The sequence below is a fragment of the Trachemys scripta genome, chromosome 2 (assembly GCF_013100865.1).
Source record: "Trachemys scripta elegans isolate TJP31775 chromosome 2, CAS_Tse_1.0, whole genome shotgun sequence".
In the NCBI taxonomy this organism is placed as follows: Eukaryota; Metazoa; Chordata; order Testudines; family Emydidae; genus Trachemys; species Trachemys scripta.
In genome coordinates, this window is record NC_048299.1 from 182,141,197 (window position 1) to 182,164,019 (window position 22,823).

Genomic DNA, 22,823 nt, shown 5'->3' on the forward strand with positions numbered 1-22,823 from the left:
ACCAAATGTGCACATCCTATTACACTTGTTACCCTCGGTTCCCTTGTTTGTCTCATCCACTTGTTAAGTCTCATCTTTCAGACACAGTTTCTGCTACTGTGTGCCATGAAATTTCACAGGAATCCTAGCTGCTGGAGCCAGGGCTTTATACATTTTCTCTGTTAGAAGTGCAAAAAATTATATTTTCCTTTTGGGTTTTCTTTTTTCAAAAACTGAGTTTGTACTACTGGGAATTGACAGACCTGAAGACTGAAGTTGTCTCTTTCCCCACAAAATTGGAGCCTCACGGGCAATGGCTCTGTAACTTTCCTCATGCTGTCCCACAAATGCACCTCAATCCTGACCTGCAGGTCCACATACACCTCTACCTCAATATAACGCTGTCCTCAGGAGCCAAAAAATCTTACCGCGTTATAGGTGAAACTGCGTTAAATCGAACTTGCTTTGATCCACCAGAGTGCGCAGACCCACCCCCCGGGAGAGCAGCTTTACTGCGTTATATCGGGTCGCGTTATATTGGGGTAGAGGTGTATAAGGTAAGTGTTTCTATCAGCAATCATGTTTAGCCTCTAATCTCTGTCAAGGCTCCAGTTTAGACATTTGTTATTTTATGGAACAGGAAAACTGAAATCAAACGTTCTCCTAGCCCAAACATCTGTTGAATGATTCTGTAACAACTAAAGATCCCAGTTAAATTTGAAACAGCGACCTAGAATTGAAAGGGTTTCATTATTCCATTGTTCATCCAGTCCCTCTCAAACAAACAAATCTGAACAAAGTAGAACATAGTGAAAAGAAAAATGTATTTAAACTAACAGAATAAATGTACTTGGCTTGCTCATTCTGAAGATCCATTATCACAACTCCTGAAAATCACCATATGAACATTCACGGGGTCTACTCCATTTTTAAATCTGCTTGTAATTTACATAATGCAAACACTTCACTGTATTTTATCTGATCCTGACATGCAATATTCCTAATAAATTATTTACTGTAGACACTAGAATGTAAACAATTAATTCTAAAGCACTGAGGGCCTTAAAAACTTTTTTAATTTTAGGAACTATGATGAAAGGCGATCTTAGAGACCGCCCTCCTCCCGCCCCCAAAGCCAGGTCAAAGGAACAGAGGTCAAACAGAAGAAGCTAGTTTTTACAAATGTAGCAAAAATAAGCTAAAATTATAACGAAAGTTCTTTTCTATTTGAGGTTCTCCATTTGTGTGCAGAATGTGTTCGCAAATACTTGTACACAAAAAAAATTAGCAATTACCCTCAGAACACTAATTTGCACTTGGGCACACAAATAGCTTTAGCACACGTGAACTCTATTTTGTGGGATCGGGTAATCATGCTCGCTCAATATTGCCCACTAGATTTTCGCTTACTTTGGGCAAAAACCTTGAATTCAGTGGAAGCTTTGTCATTGGTTTCAATGAGAGAAAGACTTGGGCTTAAAAGGAAGCTACAACATTTTGGTCCACTGTAGCATTTCCCACAGTGCAGGGCATGGAAGCAATGGAAGGCCCCTTAATGCTGCCCTGCTAACATGCGGGGAAGAAGGGGGTGCATCAGATTTCATTTTCCTGAAAGGAGGTTTAGGCAGGGGGGCTCAGCTTCCAAAAAGTTTGGGGAATACTTGCTTAGTGTACAAACAACTACAGCAGGTGAAACTATCAAATGCTAAGTTTTCTGGTAATGTAAATGGTAATGCAATTATTTCCATATGGATTTGTGATCCCAGAAGCAAAAAATCCCTGTCCTTTAAACGCTAATGTTAGAAGGATACAAGAAGTATTGATTTTTTAAAAAATAAGTTACAGTTCAGTATACAGAGCAAAAAACTATACAGCCATATTGCTACATAAAGCACAGAATTAATGGACTCCTGTTTATTTGATGAAATATAGAAATAGTCAATGTATTAATTGCAAGGTATTAAAAGAAAGCTTATCTCTTTAAAGGTGGATAGCAACATCTCTTAAATTCAGTCTACTAGTCTACCCAGGGTGCACACAAAAAGGAAACTAATAGGCTAGGGATTTAATAATCTGCCTATGTTTTTTTAAATAAGGTATTCATTATCTATTTGTTTAATAGTAATACAATAGGTTGTTTGTTTTCTATTACTGCTGCTGTAATACATGCATAAGTTTCTTTCTTCTATATCAAAATTAAATTACTATGAATTTTATGTTGCTTAAAACAATGGCTGATCACATAAAATCAATACAATTCAGTGGCTTCAGATAGGTGTCAAAACATTTCTAGCCTGAGCTAAATCAAATGTTAAAACTGGAATGGAAACTGAGGTATGGGAACAGATTAAAGTGGGTTGGACAGATTGTTCGCAATCACTCATGCCCTGAAGATAAAAGTTTATCTGGCTGTATGTGCAAAACTTCACTCTAGTCATTTGTCATTATCTGTAGTAATACATTTCCAAAGCTTTTTAGTTTCAAGACAGGTAGGTTTTATAATGCATTGTTTCCAAACACAATAGAAAATTCCAGAACATGTGAAAAAAATAACTGTTATTTACACTAGAGCCTTATTATTCTCTAGTAGTCTTTCTTACAAAAAGATAGGTGACATGTAAGTTGCACAACTGAATTTCAAAGTGATACTACTTTTTTCAGTTTTATTACAAAAATTCAAAGTTACAAATTAAGCCTTTGTGCAAAAAGAAAATAAATGTTGGTCTTCAGTTAATTATAATTTTTAGCTGCCCAGAACAAATGAGTATTGTACATTAATTGTCACCTGTACTACACTATTATTTACTAGTAGTGAGTTTTTGGTTTCCTGCTATAGCATGTTAATGTTCATGACCCCTCTCTTGTATTTTTGCATAAAAACAGTTGCAGGTTGATAATTTTTACCCATTAAAATAGAATACTTGCTAAAAATGTACAGGCATGCTGTTTTATTTTTATGATAAATTGATATAAATAGCTCAGATTCACAACTACTACTGTAATGCTGAGCAGTACATTTATTATTCTAGTATGATGAATTAGTAACTTTTTAAAAAAAACACACCTGTAGTATTGACTGAGTAATACAAATACAAAATTAATCAAATAGTAGCATGAAAAGCCTTTTTAACATACTGCATGCAATTCAACTCTCCGAACTCTAGGAAACCTAGAATTAAGGACTACACCTTCAGAAGCTCCTGATGGTCATCTCAGCAGTGAAAAACTGTTCTATATCTCCATGCCAACTCTCTGATTGCAGAAAACCGAACACTCTTGCCCCACTACCTGCTCCACCCGAGGCCCCACCCCTGCTTGCTCCATACCCCATCGCTCGCTTTCCCCCACCCTTGCTCATTTTCACCAGGCTGGTGCACGGGTGTGGGGGGGATGAGGGCTCCAGCTGGGAGTTTGGGGTCTGGGGTGAGTCCAGGGATGAGGCGTTTGGAGTGCAGGAGGGGGCACTGGGCTGGGGGTGGAGCCGAGGGGTTTGGAGTGTGGGAGGGGGCTCCAGGCTGGGGGGTTCAGGGTTCCAGCTGGGGTTGCAGACTGTGGCTGAGGCCAGGGATATGGGGTTTGGGATGTAGGAGGGGGCTCTGGGCTAGGTCCAAGGTGTTCAGAGTGCAGGAGGGGGCTCAGGGCTGGGGGAGGCAGTTGGGCTGCAGGAGGGACTCAGGGGAGGGGGTTCAGGGCAGGCTCCGGGTGGCTCTTACCTGAGGCGGCTCCTGGAAGTGGCAACATGTCCTCTGACTCCTAGGTTTAGGCGGCAGCCAGGAAGGCTCCGCATGAGGCCCTTCCCTGGAGGCACTGCCCCCTGCAGCTCCCATTGGCCGCAGTTAAATAAATAAAAAAATAAAATAATTGGCCGCAGTTCCCAGCCAATGGGAGCTACAGAGCCAGCTCTCAGGATGGGGGCAGCGTATGGCGCCACTCTGGCTGCCCCTGCACCTAGGGGCTACAGGAACATGTCGCCGTTTCTGGGAGCCGCAGGGAGCCTGCCTTAGCCCAGCTGTGCCTCCGACCAGACTTTTAAGGGCCCAGTCAGCGGTGCTGACCAGAGCCACCAGGGTCCCTTTTCGACTGGTTGTTCTGATAAAAAAAACAGACGCCTCCACCCTAGATCTAAACATGGGAGGAATGGGTATTAGTCCCTGCCTGGACAGCTGGTGGTATGGAGCTAGAGGGGGGGATTCTGGGGGGGGGGGGGAGAAGAACCTAAGAGTAAGGGTATATCTACACAGAAGCTGGGAGGGTTCTTCCCAGCATGGGTAGACAGAATAGTTCTGCTAGAGCAGGTATGCTAAAAATACCAATGTGGCCCCAGCGGCACGGATGGCAGCTCAGGCAAGCCATTCAAGTGAAATTCTACCCGACCCATTAAGTATGTACTCTGATGGCTAGCCCAAGTTTTTATACTGTATTGCTGGATCAAGATCTGGCCTTTCCTCACTTAAACCAATAAAATCATTGAGTATCATATTGTTATGTTGGAGTGATGCAGCCCTATACAAACAGTGATATCTCTCAACTTGAATTCACATTTTGCAAAACTCTTGGAAATTGCCATTTAATAGCTCCAGTAATTACTTCTCTGATTATTCACCATAACACTCAAACAATTTTCTCCATACGTACTTGCTTATTTTACCACATAGAAAAGCACACTATTGCATTACTGTATTCATTTCGTTTCTTGGTTTTTTGTGTTCTTTCCTCTTCTTGTGGCATTTTAAATTACCCACTTATAGGAAAACACATTTGTTTCCCAAGGGTCAGAATTTGTGCCATTACTTAAAAATTTCTAGAGTAATCAGTGGGCACTTGTTTAATTTACAAAGACAATTAACACTTCATTTTTATAGCACCATACTTAGGAAAGAAAATAAAAATTGGGACTTAAGTATAGTCAGTAACTAAGGCCCAAAAGTGTTATTTAAACAATGCCATTTGTGCCACTATAGATAAGGCTGTGTCGGTGTTTCCATTACTAAACATTTTTCAACACTATTTATTTTTTGCAACCAAATTACAGTGTCCTCCTGGCTAAAACTTGGTGCACAAGTACTTTAAAAAAATAGGAAAACATTTTTACAATTGGGCTAACTCTATTTTAATAGTTTCAATTATTTTCACACGGTTACCTCTGTATTAACTTTCTCATCTCCCATCGTTCAATAATTCAGACAGAATAAATTTGGCCATATGGGAAGGAGAATAAACTACCAGTATAAGCACATTTATTCTGGTGTACCTGCATTTACACTCAGGGCTGTGCCATATGACTATGCTCATAAAAAAAAATTACACCTTCAACTGACATACTGCAACAAAAAATTGTGCTTAAACTAGGCCTTAAAAAAACCATCGGTCAAAGTTCCTGTTATTTGTTCTGTGGGATTCATACTCCATTCTCTCGTGCTCTGTTTCTCATATTCTAGGCAAATTCGAATCACAAAACCTAACTAGAAATTCCAGTCTTAGACACTCTTACCTTACCTTTGTTGGGACTCTGAAAACTTATCCACAGCTGTTTGTTAACTCAAATTTTTAGTGTAATCCAAATAGAATTTATTTCCACAGATATGCATAGCATGAGGCTTCAGATCCTGTAAAGTCCTCAGATTAGAGAAAAAGGCAGCAATACAAAAGGCTCATTAAAATGACAGTTCCAAACCATGAGTACCTGGCCTAGTCTCAGCTACAGGAAAGCTCCCCTAACTTTCTCCATTGGCTCACAACAGACCATGCCTACATGCTGACTGAGAGCTGAGCTTCACATTAGACTATTCACCAGTCTTACACATCAGCTGAGAGAGAAGCTTTGCCACAATCTTCTCAACCAGTTGGGACCTTGACTGCACACTTGCCTTCAGGAGATTGTTTGGTGAAGGGTCAAGATGTGGGCACAGATCTTGCTCTCCTGCTTCCCCTTGCTGTCCGCCTGCCATTTCTGAGATGGTTGTGGGTAGGAATATGGTTTTGCCTTACAAAAACTTTCCTCAGAAACTCTAATGAAGATTCTTAACGAAGTTGGGGGATTTCAGTTAAAAAAAGCCATAAATATCCTGTGAAAGGATCTGCTACAAAGGGAGAACTGGAGCATACGATCTCTTCAGGTTCAAGGCAAAAAAAAATGTGGCTGCTCTTCCTGTGGAGCAGTCCCAAGTCTAGAGTCAGAACCAAATATCTGGTCTGTCTCCAGTTACTAGGGAGAAGAGAAACAACTTCAAAGACTGTCAGAAAAGAAGTGGACAGAGAACACCATTCACTGGACTTTTTTTTTTGGCACTTAGGTATCAGAAATCAGATGAATTGTTTTCATTCTGACCCACAGAGAGTTATAGCCATGCATAAAAATCACCAAAGGATAGTTTAAATTGTTAAGCTGAATCACAACCATCTGTTAATTGGTTACACTTAAAATGCAACTTCTATTTTATAGAACTCTTAAGAGAAGCTGGATTTCCTAGGATTTATTTGTACAAGGAGGATCGGGGGAGTGCACACTCCACTGGTACCCATCTCTACAAGGATACCACATATATATGAAAAAATCAGAATAGCTTAAGATTCTATTTTGTAATTACACTGTTATAATTCAAACTGCTTTATTTATTATTATTTATTTCTTAAACATAAGGGACACTACAGTGTTTTCCTTCAAAAAATATAGTTAGGATAAATAGAGAAAAGAAACAAATAAACAATTTTAGCCCCCAAAAGAAGATTTTTGTGAAGATATAAAAGAGTCTACCAACTCTTTGCCTTAACTATGGTGTTCTAACTACTACAAAGCTATAAAAAGTAAACTGTTTTATAGTACAGAAGATGAATTACATATAAAACAACAAAATATGTTAAAACTAAAATGTTTTAACAAAGTATTTAAAGTGCCAACAATAAATTAAACCATCAATCATTCAAAACACCAACATGCAGGAAAACCAATTATAGATTTATAAGTGTTTATTCCGTATTCAAAAAGCAATTACTGCCATATGTTTGAAGTTCAGATTTTTTTTTAAAAGTGTAACACCAATATAACTGGTTTATCTGTTGCATGTTTACACAAAAACATATCTCCAAATGACATTAACAATAACTTAATTTTCATTCTGTAATAGGAATTTTTTAAGTTTATTTTCCTCCAATAAAGAAATTCACTGGAGTTTTTATTGAACTCACTTCTTCTTATACTATACTGAACACTTTTTAATTAGTGCACAACTTTATCGAAATGATCACCAGCACCTGCTCATTCTTGACTACAGAAGTTACATGTGAATTTATTGCTTTACCATATTGCATTAAAAGACTGGTTTTGTCAAAATGGTATTGTGTGGGGACTTACAAAGCTAAGGAATACTGATCAGTGACATGGAGGTTAATTGTTTTCCTTCTTGAAAAGTGTTCCCTACCAACATTTAGGAGAGGGGACAGTAGTCTAGTGACTGGAGCACAAGACAAGGAAGAAATGGTTACTTACTTTACAGTAACTCTGGTTCTTTGAGATGTGTTGTCCCTGCACATTCCACTGACACTGCATATGCTCCCTGAGCAGTCAAGTTTGGAGTCTTTTCTTCAGCAGTATCCATTGGGGGATTGGGGGTCATGTGCCCTGAAAATGTCCTCATGCCTCTGAGGTCATAAAGGGACTACAACAGCTCCTCAGTTGCTTCATTGATATAGAATTCAGGTGTTTTTTAAGACTGTAATAATGGGGATGTTGGGTGGGTCATAGAATGTTTATGAACAACACATCTTGAAGAAACAAAATTACTGTAGAGTAAATAACTATTTCTTCTCTGAGTGCTTGTCCATATAAATTCCACTGATGGGGACTCTCAAGCTGTGATCTGGTCTTATGGAGCTGAGCGCAAAGAGTCTAACTAAATACTGACTTTAAGATAACCCTGTCAAAATGACCATCAGATCATGATACTTCTACAATGGAATAAAGCTGTATGAAGTTATGTATTGAACTCCACATAGCTGCCCTATGATGGGCACAAACCTCAAAGAAGCTACCAAGGCTGCCTGAGCCCTCATGGAGCGGGCTGTGACTCTTTCTGGAGGGTCTAAGCTTGGCTAATTCTTAACAGTCTGATACAGTTAGCAATTCATTAAAAAAGACTTTGGGTAGAAATCTGTTGATGCTTCATCTTTTCTCCATAAACTACTAATACTTTAGGGTATACTCTGAATGGTCCATTCCTCTCTAGATAGAATGACAGCAGCATATGCATGTCTAAAGCTTGTGGCTTAGCTTCCCCCTTTATTACAGTGTGGCCGGAAAAGAAACAGAGAGGTTAATCACCTGATTAAGATAGAAATCAGCAGCTATTCTGAGCAGAAACTTGGAATGAGTTCTCAACATTACCCTCTCTTTGTAGGATATACTATAAGATGGCCCTGCCATAAAGATCGGAACTTCCCAGCCTTCTAGCAGATCTAATTGCAACCAAAAACACTGTTTTAATGGACCAGTGAAAAAGAGGGCTACTTGCTCAAAGGGGATCCATCAATCCCATCAAAAAATGTTTAGATCCCAAGAAGGTGTAGGTTGTCTGATGGGGGTGATAAGCAATCCAGCTACTGGGGAATGGGAGAAAACAGAGACCCTGAATTGGAAGGAAGCCTAAGTGGATTCTTGGCCATTCCAGATGTCTAATGATAATAGGCAAACCACAGCATGTCTGGGATCTACAACTGTGATATAAATTAGCCCAGATTGTAACCTTTTTCCACTTGGTAGCACTGGTGGAGTCCTTTCTGATATTTATATGGATATTTTGGATGTACGATTAGCCACTTCTCCGTAACAATGACAACCATCCAGCATCCACGGTGTATGAAACAGGAAAGTCAGATGTAAATAATTTTGCCTTTCTTCTGCGATATCTAGTCCAGCTGGAGAGGCAGCTGGACTATTAGGTGAATTGAGAGGTTCTTCAGGTCCAAAAAACAGAACTTCCTTGGACAGTCTAGACCCAGCATCATCATCTTTGCTGAAACCTGTCTGAACTTTCTGATTACTCTTGTGATTATAGGAATTGAAAGATAAGTGTACATGAGACCAGATGACAAGGGGATCAGGAACACATCTTCTAGAGACCCTTGATTCTAACTCCCTCTGGAATCATAGGACTGGAAGGGACCTCAAGAGGTCATGTAGTCCAGTCTCCTCCACTTCATGGAACAGAAGTTTAACCATTTCTTCTCTGACATTTCAAAGACACCTATGGACAGTTGTCCCCAACTAGTAAATATTTCTTCAATGATGGCATCCTTCACTGATCGTTTGTGATTGCCTGCAAATTGTCTCCTGAGATGATCAGCCAAAACATTCTGTAGGTATTGTAACTGGAGAGCAACTAGATTTATGTTGTGACTGATACATCAGTTCCACAGCTACATAGTTTCCAGAGAAAGGGGAATAGATCTCATTCCTTCATATCGATGTAAAACATGGCTATGGTATTGTCTGTCAAGATCTGAATTGATGATTTCCTGAGAATTGTTCTCAACTTGAGAATGTTTAAGTGTAATAGCTGGGCCTCTAGATGAAACCAGAGGCCTTGAGTCTATAAATGGTCCACATGAGCTCCCTAACTCATGCTGTTACGAGAGTCATGGATGGTAACGGTAGAGAAAGGCACTCCCGTGCAAATGTTTTCTAGATCCTTCCACCAATATAAAGATGAACAGACTTCTAGGAGTACCTATACATTCTTCTCCAGATGGTTTACTGATATACTTACTTCAACCACCAATGCACGCAAGGAAGGCATGCATGTGAAAAAAAGCTAAAGGAAAAAGGAGTTCAGGAAATCTAGCAGTTTCTCAAAGTAACATGTTAAAGGTACAACAGTCATCTTTAATGAAATATAGAAAGAATATAATGGTAATATAGCTCCAACAGGAGCAATTCAATTACTTGAAAATCAAAAGGGAATCCTACAAAAAGTGGAAATATGGAAAAATTGTAAGGAAGGAATAGAATAGCGCAAGCATGTAAGGACCACATTAGAAAGGCTAAGACACAAACTGACTTACACCTACCCATGGATATAAAAGGCAATAAGAAGAGCTTCTATAAATACATTAGGAGCAAGAGAAAGACTAAATAAAGTGTAGATCCTCTATTTAGTGAGGAAGGAGAACTAATAATGGGCAACATCAAAAAGGCCAAGTGTTTAATGCCTATTTTGCTGTAGTCTTCACTTATGGTTAATGGTGACCAGACAACCAACATAATTCATATTAACAATAAGCGCAAAGAAACATAAGCCTGAATAGGGAAAGAACAAGTTAAAGAATATTTAAATAAGTTTCATGTATTCAAGTGGGCAGGGTCTGATGAAATTCATCCCAAAATACTTAAGAAACTAGCTGATGCAATCTCAGAACCATAAGCAATTATCTTCAAGAACTCGGAGGATGGATGAGGTCCCAGAGGACAGAAGAAGGGCAAACATAGTACCTATCTTTAAAAAGGGGAACAAAGAGAACCCAGGGAATAATAGACCAGTAAGCAAACTGTGATAACTGGAAAGATACTGGAACAAATTATTAAACAATTAATTTGTAAGCACCTGGAGAATAACAAGGTTATAAGGAATAGCCAGCATGGATTTCTCAAGAACTAATCATGCCAAACCAACCTAATTTCCTTTGACAGGATTACTGGCCTAGTGGGTAAGGAGAAACAGCAGACATGATACATCTTGATTTTAGTAAAGTTTTTGACAGTCCTCCTCCCCCTTCCCCCCCAATGATATTTTCATAAACAAACCAGGGACCTCTCATTTAGGTGAAATTACTTTCAGGTAGATGCACAACTGGTTGAAAGACCATACTCGGGATAGCAACCCATGGTTTGTGTCAAACCAGGAGGGCTTATCTAGTGGAGCAGGGGTCAGTCCTGGGTCCAATAATATTCAATATTGCCATTAATGGTTTGGATAACAGAGTGGAAAGTATGCTTATAAAATTTGTAAATACTGGGCTGGAAGGGATTGGAAGCACTTTGCAGGATGGGTTTAGAATTCAAAATGATCTTGACAAATTGAAGAATTGGTCTGAAATCAACAGATAACATTCAATGAAGACAAGTGTAAAGTATTTCTCTTAGGAAGGAAAAATCAAATGCACAGCTACAAAATGGGGAATAACTGGCGAGGGATAAGTAGCACTGCTGTAAAGACTCTGGGGATTATAAAGGGTCACAAATTGAATAGGGGTCAACAGTGTGATTCAATTGTGAAAAAGACTAATATCATTCTGCGAGTATTAACAGGAATGTTGTATGTAAGACATAGGAAGTAACTTTCCCAGTCTACTCAGCATGGGTGAGGCCTCAGCTGGAGTACTGCGTGCAATTCTGGGCACCACGCTTTAGGAACGATGTGGACAAACTGGAAGAACCCAGAGGAGACCATCAAAAATGATAAAAGCATTAGAAAACCTGACCTATGAGGAAAGGTTTAAAAAACTGAGCATGTTTAGTCTTGAGAAAAGAAGACTGATGGGGGAACCTGATACCCATCTTCAAATATATTAAGGCTGCTATAAAGAGGTCAGTGTTCAATTGTTCTCCATGTCCAGTGAAGGTAAACCAAGAAATTACTGGTTCAATCTGAAGCAAGAGAGATTTAGGTTAGATAATAGGAAAATCTTTCTAACTATAAGGATAGTTAAGCTCTGAAATAGACTTCCTTCTTAAAATGGGGATAAATACTACTTATTTATTTCACAGGTATGTTGTCAGAACTACAGCTGGTAAATTTTAAATTTTTCTACTGGAAATTGCTATTTTGTTGAAACCAAAACTTCTTGTGGCAATGTGTGAATTTTTAAAAAAATCATTCCAGAAAAAAAACGTATTGATAAGATTGAAACATTCCACTTCAACATTTTTGAAGTGAAACATTTTTACTTTCTTTCAAAATTTTGTATAGCATAAGAATTTTAAATGTTGAAACAGAGGCAAAACATTCTGATTCAGTGAAAACAATTTTTTTCCAAAAGCAGCAAAGAATCCTGTGGCACCTTATAGACTAACAGACGTATAGGAGCATGAACTTTCATGGGTGAATACCCACTTCTTCGGATGCATGCAATTTTTTTCCAGAAATTCATTTAGAAGGAAGTTTAGAAATTCTCTTTTTATTCTGATTTGGAACAAAACCAATTTTAAAATCATGGAGTTGCCCACAAAGTAGGTATGCCAGTTCCCGCATAGCTCTAATCACAGCAGATTAATGTTAGCACAGTAGAAGACATTCTATACAGTAAGTGTTAAGTAGCAGTAACTGTTCCAAGTAAGCTGTTCACAGCCTTCCTAAATCTTCATTTAGAAGTCAATTTTAAAAATTATATAAACCATTAGAATCACATATTACTGTTACATATTGAATAGAATGCAATGACATCAGTGAACTGGTAATGATATAGTAAAAACCATGCAACTGTACTTATTTCCATTTTATTTGCAATATATTCAGATAAAAGGTCATATCAAATATATACCTTACACATACTGTCATATTCTACCAAACAGTTATTCATATCTTTAATCCAAATACACAAAATAGTCTCAGTCTGCCTTTGCTTCAATACCTGGGTTAAGTATCTGAGTACTAGATATAAGAGATGTATATATAATAAATCAACACATTCAGTCAAGGGAGCATATTTTAGAAGTGTCATCCACTGTAGTTTATAATATGGATTCCTGATCTGCTCAGATTTGTTATGGTCCATAAATGTCACACAGCTCACAAAATGATGCTTATACACTATTATCAATGGTCCATCTGCTACCATAGACCTTTATAACCATTCTAAATCAAAACACCAAGCACACAAACAAAATTTCCTGCACCCACAAAGCTCCAACATAACCAATATGATTAAAGTATCTAAACATACCAGTTTTCTCTGAAGTTCTGAGAAATACCATGTCAGATGGGATTCGTTGATTCTGGGGAAAAAGCATATTTATATTTGTAAGAAAAAAAATCATTCCAATCAAATGTCCAGTAAGATCAGCAACTAAGGGTCACACTTGGATTGAAACGCAATTAAAATAGGATTTATCAAAGTACTTTAATTCAGCATTTGCAATTCAGAAATCAATATTTTGGAAAAATTATAGAATAAAACAGTAAAGCCTTTCAGATCCTCCCTATAAGTGGATCTCTTAAATGCCTGAAGAATTTTAATAAGGAGTATCTTCTTAACTGTCGTTTTCAGTCAGAAAAAATACAATTATGTAATGTTGAAGGAACAACTAAAATCTTAAAAAGAAAACAATTCTAGTGTGTCAAACCCTCACCCTTTACTTGTTTTGTTTGGGGAGAGGATAGTAGATCCCACGGTGCAAGTTGAAGTATCTATCTTGGTACTTATATGGACCACATCACTAGAGCATGCCTCTTGAGTATTTCTGGATTTGTTTTCACAACTTAAGAGAGGCAGGCCAGGACTATTATCCCATTTTAGAGATGAGGGAACTTCTGTCCCTGCCTCGCCTCCCCTCCCTCCCACCCCACCCCCCCAAAAAAAAGAGAAAAGAAAGAGGAGATGTATTTCCTCTCTAGTATGAAAAGCCACACCTATCTCCTGCATACAGAAAGGCTGTCCCAAACATTCATGGGTTTCAAAAAAAACAAACTGTCCTTTACTCAACTGTCAAAATCTCCCAATCCCCCACCATTTAAAAAAACAAACAAACAAAAAAATAAACATACCACACATCTTCCACAATAGAGTTATGCAGTATGTCAGTACATAAATCTGCAGCACACTGGCATTCGTTTGATCTCTTTCTCTCCAAATTCTCAAACAAATACCGTAAGGGATACTGGACTGGACTACAAAGGAATGATAAATAAGGGCTTCTGGGAGTAGCAGGAAGAGAGAAAACACAGTATTGCATAATTTTGAGTTCCCTACTGCATAATTTAGGTCTGAAGTGACAACATACATAGGCCTCAATCCTAAAGCAGCACAAATAAAAAAATATTTTCTTTCTGTTCACAGGCCACCTTTACCTACTATGGGGATTTCTATGCCTCAGACTCATTGACTTTCAGGTCAGAAGGGCCCCATCATGATCATGTAGTCTGAACTCCTGCACATTGCAGGCCTCAGAACCTCATCTACCCACTCCTGTAATAGACTCCTAGCCTCTGGCTGAGTTGCTGAAGTCATCAAATCATAGTTTGAGGTTTAATCAAATGCTGATTTTAGATAGATAGATAGATAGATAGATTCAATTCATATGCCACTGGCAAACTACACAGTACATTTCTTAGTACATTTTGTATTTTTCCATACACTCCCTCAGGGCATGTCTACACTACCCACCAGATCAGCGGGTGGGGATCGATTTATCGCATCTAGATACATCGACCCCCAAGTGCTCTCCCGTTGACTCCTGTACTCCACCGCCACGAGAGGTGCAAGCAGAGTTGACGGGGGAGTGGCAGAAGTTGACTCACCATGGTGAAGACACCACGGTAAGTCGATCTAAATACGTCGACTTCAGCTACGTTATTCACATAGCTGAAGTTCCTCAACTTAGATCGATCCCCCACCCAGTGTAGACCAGGCCTCAGTCTTAAAGAGTAATTCTCTTTCCCCTGGGAAAGCTGAAAGCTGCGGAGAAAGAACACAAGTGACATGCTAATTACATTTCTTGATGCAAATCTGGAAGATGCATACATGCCACGGTGACGGGCCTGAGTAGAATTTTGACGTTTTTAAACTTCTGAGTAAATTCATTATCTGTGAAAGCTGTGTGGAAAAACTCGCTAAGTGTCTTCATGCACTATGCGTGCTCAAGACAGTACATTTAGCCCATAACCTTATAGGAGTCCTAAATTTACTCAGAAGTTTAAAAACGTCAAAATGCCCTAGAGAACTTCAGTTTTGACAAACCACCAGAACAGACTGGAAGCACTAGTTAGAAATATTTTTCATCACAGTCAAACTCCACATGGAAACAGAGATAAATCGATCCCCACCCGCTGATCTGGTGGGTATTCAAGTATTCTCTTTAATTTATGCTATGGGGAAGCAGGCAGAGCATATCTTTAAATGTTTTACCTTTACTGAAGACAGTCATAATGATCACTGTGAAAGAGTTCTGGCTATGTCTGATGCATACTTTACACCTCAGAAAACTGGGGTTTACGTAAGAGCATGTTTTCACCAGAGAATTCAAGGACCAGGGGAAAACGTTGAATGTTTTATAAAAGCTCTGTATGCATTGACCAAAAACTATTTTGGGACTGCAAAACATGAAAGTACCAGAGACAGGCTGGTTCTTCGGTTAATAGATAAGTTATATTAGGGCCAGCTGGCCCAAGTACCGAAAGGACATTAAGGAAGCGACAAGAAACTACTTTGCAGTATGTGGAAAATTAAGCGAGTCAAATGGACTCATGATTAAAGGCAACTGCATCATAATATCAAACAAAGTGAGAGGACAAATGCTAAATCTCATCCATGAAGGACATCAAGGACTAACTAAATACTCTGAACAGTGCAACCAGTGAGTGTGGTGGCCAGGCATCAACAGGACAAAGAATAAATTATCTGCAGGAGAACACTGCAGAACAAACAGAACACCACAAAACAAAACAAAAACTTAAAAACACCACTTCTACCAAGCAGACCTTGGAAGAGACGAGATACAGATTGAGGCAAATTCAGAGGACATCATTATCTGGTCAGAGTGGACTACTTTTCCAGGTATATGAGAATAATGTACTTGTAAGAGGTAACATGTCACAGTATTATTGAGAAACTTAAGTGCACTTTTGCTTATTTTCGTACTCCAGAACAAGTAGTAATGGACAATGGACCGCAATTCACTTCAGCAGAATTTAAGTCATTCCAAACAAAATATGATTTTGATCATATAAACTAGCAGCCCATGTTCAACAAGCAAATGAAGAGGCTAAGAGAGCTGGATACATAGTCAAGAAAATCCTACAGCAGGAAGATCTATTCCTGGCTCTCTTTAGTCACAGATCAGCACTAATAAAAACTACTAGATATAGTCCAGCACAATTCCTGATGGGAAGACAATTCAGATTCTGTTTCGAAGTCAGAACTGTAATTCTATCTCCAAAATGGTCAGACATCAAGAGACTAGCCAAATCAGATAAAAAGGCAAAAAAGAGCTTACAGATACTTTTATAATAGACATCAATCAGAGAACTGCTAGGTCTAGAACCTGGTGACCATGTTTTCATCAAACTGGATGGAGAAAAAGATAGACAACTCCAGCTGTTGTAAAGAAAAATAATTCAGCACCCAGATCATATGTGATCAAGGTTGACAGTGGAAAGTTCAATAGAAACCTTCAACATCTACAGTTTGTTCCACAGAAAATCAACAGCGCAAACTCTATAGAGGGTGGATGCAAAACAAGATGATGGTGACTCATTGATTCCAAACTAACCACAGCCAGTCATTGCAACTAATGGACAGCCAGATGACCAAGTTGTTACACGTTCAGGTCATGTAATTAAAAAACAAGTACAATTCAGAGACACTTACCAGATCGATATGTACTGAACTTCAAAGATAACATGATAGTATATATTTTGTAAATGGTAGAAATATAGAACTAAAAGGAGTAGATGTAATGGAATGCTAAATTGTATCATGTGGTTCAGCCATTGGGTGGTTCTCTGTGTAACATACCTCATTTAAGCTAACCTCAGCCATACCTGGCAGTTCACTAAAGGATCTTATGGAAGACATCTCTGGTGTATTTCTTTGAGAAGGAAACTCTGCAAGCCAGTCTATATCTGGTACAGGAGCCTGACCTGCTAGCAGCAGCCCTGCAGACTACCATGTATAAGGCGTACATGACAAACAAGAAACAACAAGCAGCATTTCCTCATTAGGGTAGAATACTTTCATTTCTTTTAGAACAGTGTTTCCCAAACTTTTAACAGCTGAGCTCTCACTTCAGGAAACGTAAATGAGTCACACTATCTGAAATGTTGCCATGTGGTGTTATCTACCCATATTATTTTACAAATGATTCACGCTACCTCCCAGTGGATAGTGCTCCAAGTTTTCTCCATAACCACAAAAGCAACAAATTTGTTTATTTCATTTTAGATGAGAACCAAAACTCACAAAAACCATCAACAAGTCTAACGTCTCCTCCCACCCCTAACTCGGATGGGCACTCCCCTACATTTTGAGAAATGTCACTTTAAAGGATGATATAGTGAAGTTAATCAAACTCAATTTATACCAAGACCCCTCACTCACATCCTTTAAAAAGCCCCTGAAAACTTGCCTACAATGACCAAACACCAGCCTTTGCTATATACATACCACCTGCTCATTTTGAACTGTACTATCCGGTTGACAGACCCCGTGGGTTGTGGCTTCTGTTTAGTTTGACACATTCACTTTATTGTAAAGCATTATGCAAACCTAAATGCATTATTAAGATTAAATAATAAAGTATGTCTTGACAAACAAATTAGTTAAGATTCTTCCACCACAGAGAGGGAAGCACATATCCTCAGAAAAAAAACACTCTCAAACCGTTTTTTTCTTTTATAAACCAGGAGTATTTTCTCCTACTAAAAAGGTCATTTCCACACTCCTCAAGCCCCCCCGACTCCTGTTATAATATTAATTATATTAGCAACTTTTCAGTTAACGAAACATTAACAGAGGTATTACTCAGAACCCGAACTGTTTTCACCATAAAGCAGTCAGCATTTTTGCTTTGAAATTAATCAGGCCTGTAAAACCAAAGGCTGTTCAAAGTTTAAATGTAGGAAAGTTTTTCACTTAAGTTGTTAGTGTTTGTGGTGCAGCCACTAGTTAACATATGGATCTTCCTCTCAAATGACTCATTAATTTCACTGCAGAAATGCTCTTGATGCATCTTCCAGTCAAATATAACGTTAACTTGCTTTTTTGCCATTAGAGCAAGCAATTGAACACTTCACTCCTGACTGGTTCTTTGGCTTAAGAGTCATACTTTGAAACTGAGAACTGCTTACTTCAACAAAATACAGGTAAAACATATAATTTCAAGTAGTCTTAAGGCCAATGTAAAAATAACCAGGATTTAGTTGTAATAAATAGAAACCCAGAGTGCATCAACTGGTATTATTTTTGATACCTAATCTCTGAAATAAAATAAATTCAACAACATAAAGCATTGCACAATAAGACAATCTGACTCCTAAGAATTCTTTTTTCAGTACTTGCATCCATGGTTAGGTCAGACAAAGAAAGAGAATTATAGTTGCAGCATAATTTGAAGTGATTATGCCACATGACTTATGACTGAGGTATTTTGGTTAAATCTTTATTCCACCCAATGAAAATCTACCTACCATTTTCCTAAATCACTAGAAATGGAAACACTGGACACGCAAATTAAAATCTGATCACATAAAGTTGCTGAGCTCCTCCTTTAAGGTAAAGTCAGTGGCAGATGAGGAAGCTCTGCATCTCATAGGAATGAGCTCTAAAGCAAGGAAATTTAATTAGTTCCAACCCTCTTGAGTTCTTAGAACATTATGGTAGGACATAATCCATAGACTGTACTGGCCTGTTAGTAATGGAAGATTACTTACCTAGAAACTATGTCTTGGAGTAGATTGTTGTCAGAGCCCCACTCCTGGAGCACATGTATACTCTTAGGATGAAGGTGGAAACTGCTGAAAAGCAGTAAATATTAGAGCCTTGTGCATGCTTCCTTTCAGAAGCAAAAGTTCTGACCCGAGATGATATAAACAGCACAAATTCTAATCCAATTTTAATTTTTCTCAGTTCAATTAAAAATGCATCTAAAAGATTCTAAAGCGAGACAAGAGGGTGAGGAATGTGAATTTAGTACAGTAGAACCTCAGAGTTACAAACGCCAGAGTTACAAATTGACCGGTCAACCACACACCTCATTTGGAACCAGAAATATGCAATCAGGCAGCAGCAGAATACAGTACAGTACCATGTTAAAGGTAAACTATTAAAAACGGGAAAGTTTGGGGATTGTGGTTTTTTTTTTTTTTTTTTAATTTGACAAGGTAAGGAATCTTTGTGATCGTTTAATTTAAATTAAGATGGTTAAAAGCAGCATTTTTCTTCTGCATAGTAATGTTTCAAAGCTGTATTAAGTCAATATTCAGTTGTAAACTTTTGAAAAAAACACCACAACATTTTGTTCAGAGTTACGAACATTTCAGAGTTGTGAACAACCTCCATTCCCGAGGTGTTCGTAACTCTTTGGTTCCACTGTAAGACATTTTGTGATATGCTGTTGGTAAGCTCCTTACACTTTCCTTGGAGTATTGTCAGTATAAATTTCCACACAAAACTGAGTTCAGTGACATACCATACTTCTAATACACAATCAAGTCCTACAAAATGTAATAGGAATTGAATTAATAGGGTTCTATACAAGTCACCCTAAAAGCCTAAGTAGTTTAATAAGGAATTATATATTTTCCATAGGTTTTGTGACCATCACAGAAGAGATTTAAATTTGCTATTAAATGCTATAGAACTTGATCATTATCCGTGTCTAGTCCTCTAAGTCATGAAGATAACCTTGAGGATAGAATTTAAATAGAGGCAGAACTGTCTCCCTAAGTGCTGGCTTAAACACAAAACTTGCATCAATTGAACTAAAATGTATTACTTAAATCTAAGCAAAACCCTATGTGGAACCCCTTAAATCAATCAGTTTACTACTCGCTTTCAGAGATTTAGAACAATCATTAGGAGCTACAGAAATGTCTGGGTGCTGACCACTTTCAACAATCTGGCCACAGCATTTAGATGTCTATATCTGTCTGACCTCTTCTGAAAATCTAGTGCTCCTGGGGCTACTTTATTAATTATTTATGGTCATATTTAAATTAAAACCTTAATTTTTAATGAAGCTGCCACACACTCTTCTGTCTGCTGCACCAGTGTGTTGAAGAATCCAGGAACCTTGCTGCAGAGTTTTGATCCAGTTTATTATGAGGTGCATGGAACCTTGATCTGAATTTTCAGAAATTTGTCCTTTGGTATGTACAATATGCAGTTACAGCCTGAGTTCAGGAAAGCCCATCTGAATTCATAATCCGAGTCAAAGCGAACATGGACGTCTTATGATTGATTTTTAGCTTTGGGTGGGGGAGGAAGCGGGGGGGAAGAGAGAGAGGCTTGTTACACAACATCTGAAAGGCTGTCTAAATACTTCTGAAGAATGAGCTCTGAGAAAGTCATTTGTCTAGACAGGGGTACATGTGGCTGCCTTGATATTTTAAGTGTGCTACTACCATTGCCAGAAATTTAGTTAAGAGACTTGGATGTGTTGAAAGACTCAAAAAAGTACTTTGTACTGACAGTGGTCATCGTCTACACAGAACCCTCATGTATTTTCAATTCCAATATACTTGTCCAACAAAAATGTGCAAATAAGTACATTTTAAACGGAGAGCTGAAACCTAATCTTGTAGACTTAGGAAAAGAATTATTTTTGTTTGGGCATGGGGAAGAAACGGGAAGAAAACTGAATCCCTTCTCTACCTACTCGTGAGGGGCTTCCTCTATACAATTCACTTCCACCTTTAGCATCTTCTCACGAATGAGATCCTTAAAAAAAGGAAGGGGGGGAAGGAGCAGGTTGGAGTGAAATTGAATAGGGTACCCTTTCTGAAGGGCTTCTTGGACTCCTTTGTCAGAAATAATTCTAGTCCATGCAGTAAGAAAGGAGGAAGAATAATCTCCAAAAGGGAATTGAGGAAAAATGTAGACATACATAAAATTTAAGGGAGGGCTCTCTGCCAAACTGCCATTTGCCAGATGACATGCCAGATGAAGCAGCAACAAATGTGAGCTTTGACTTTTGATGCCTCCTTCTGTGCCTGATAGAGAATGACTTGATACTGACCCTATGGTGCTGGGAGAAAACCAGCCTCTGCTATCTGCAAAGTCAGATTTCCAACATGAGCTTCTCTGAGAAAGACCCAAGGCACAAAGATTCCTCTGACAGGAAAGCCTTAAGTTGATTTTCAAAGTCCCAACAACATCTTCGGGTAAAGCATGCACAGATCCAAAAGCCTAGGGCAGTAGCTCTCAACATTTCTAGACTACTGTACTCCTTTCAAGAGTCTGATTTGTTTTCCATATCTCCATGTTTCACCTCACTTAAAAACTACTTGCTTACAAACTCAGACATAAATATATAAAAGTGTCACAGCACAAAGCACACAGCACTGAAAAATTGTTTACTTTCTCATTTTTACCATATAATTATAAAATAAATCAATTGGAATATAAATATTGTACTTACATTTCAGTGTATAGTATATAGAGCAGTATAAACAAATCATTATCTGTGTGAAATTTTAGTTTGTATTGACTTAACTAGTGCTTTTTATGTAGCCAGTTGTAAAACTAGACAAACATCTAGATGAGTTGATGTACCCTCTGGAAGACCTCTGTGTACTCCTGGTTGAGAATCTCTGGGTGCATCAACTTTTAAGTCACCATATACAGTAACTCCTCACTTAACGTTATAGTTCTGTTCTTGAAAAATGCGACTGTAAGTGAAAGGATATTAAGCGAATCCAATTAATGTAAATGGCGGGGGGGTTAGGTTCCAGGGAAATTTTTTTTTTGCCTGACAAAAGGCATTATATACATTTTAAACAATTTTTAAACAAGCAATTTAATACTACGCTGGGGGGAGTAGTGTGCACGTGCGGTGTGTGTACAAAATACTGTACGTACAGTACAGTACTATAGTTGGGAGGTGCCCCTGCCTTACCCTATACAGACACAGCCCACTGGCACGGGAGACAATGAGGCAGGCAAGGAGGCTGAAGGTGCTGTAGGCTAGGAGAAGCACATTGCACAGCAGTGGCAGCTTCCCCTACTCTGCAAGCACGGGGAAGCTTGCACGTCGAGTCTTTGCTCCTCCCCCTTCCCCACAGCAATCAGCTGGCTGGAGGCGTTTCGGGGGGAGGAGCGAGGACTTGACGCACAGGCTCTCCCTTCCTCCCCTACCTCCCAAAGGCCGCAGCCAGCTGACTGCCCTGGGCAGGAGGCAGGGGGAGCCTGTGCGCAAAGTCCTTGCTCCTCCCCCCTCCCTCCTGCCCCCTAAACACAGCAAGTCAGCTGATTGCCCCGGGCAGGAGGGAGGAGCAAGGACTCAGCGTGCAGGCTCCACCTCCCTCCCGAACACCACAAGTCAGCTGATTGCCCAGGGCAGGAGGGAGGGAGGAGGGACGGGGAGCCTGCGCGTCGAGTCCTCGCTGATCCGCAGGGTCTGCCGGTGGGCAGGAGGCGCTGGGGGAGGAGGGAGCGTAGGGAGGCTGCCAGCTGTGGAGAAAGCAGGCAGCCAAACAATGTAAGAGTGGAGCATTGCACAACTAAATGACCATGTTCCCTAACTGATCAGCAACGTAACAATGAAATAACGTTAACCGGGACAACTTAAAGTGAGGAGTTACTGTATGCTCATACTTCACATGTATTTTCTCATTACAGAAATTGAACTTGGGGTCCGCCATCATAGACCAGTTCCCCATGAACAACTGGGCAAAAACAAATATTTCTTTAAAAAAAAAAAACACCAATAATAATTACAACTTGAGACAAAAAACTAATTTAGCCAAAGAAAGAAATGACTGCAAGCGAAAGAGGAAGAGGAGACTGAGGGTTCCCAGTCTCTCTCAGCACTGCAATCAAAGATATGGAATAGATTTGGTGCACAGCTCTTTGAACATTTGAATATGAGAGTTGCATAATTACATAAAAGAACACATACATGTTTCCAAGAGCCACTGCTT

At 39.0% G+C, this 22,823-nt stretch overlaps 1 protein-coding gene across 3 annotated transcripts in view; it reads right to left on the reverse strand.

Moving 5' to 3' along the window:
- ATP9B (ATPase phospholipid transporting 9B (putative)) overlaps positions 1-22,823 on the reverse strand; it is a 292,155-nt gene that overhangs the window by 194,678 nt on the left and 74,654 nt on the right. For all 3 annotated transcript variants that reach the window (XM_034762489.1, XM_034762492.1, XM_034762491.1), the window contains one exon: positions 12,913-12,964. In XM_034762489.1, the coding sequence (XP_034618380.1) occupies positions 12,913-12,964 (52 nt within the window). The remainder of the gene's footprint in view (positions 1-12,912; positions 12,965-22,823) is intronic.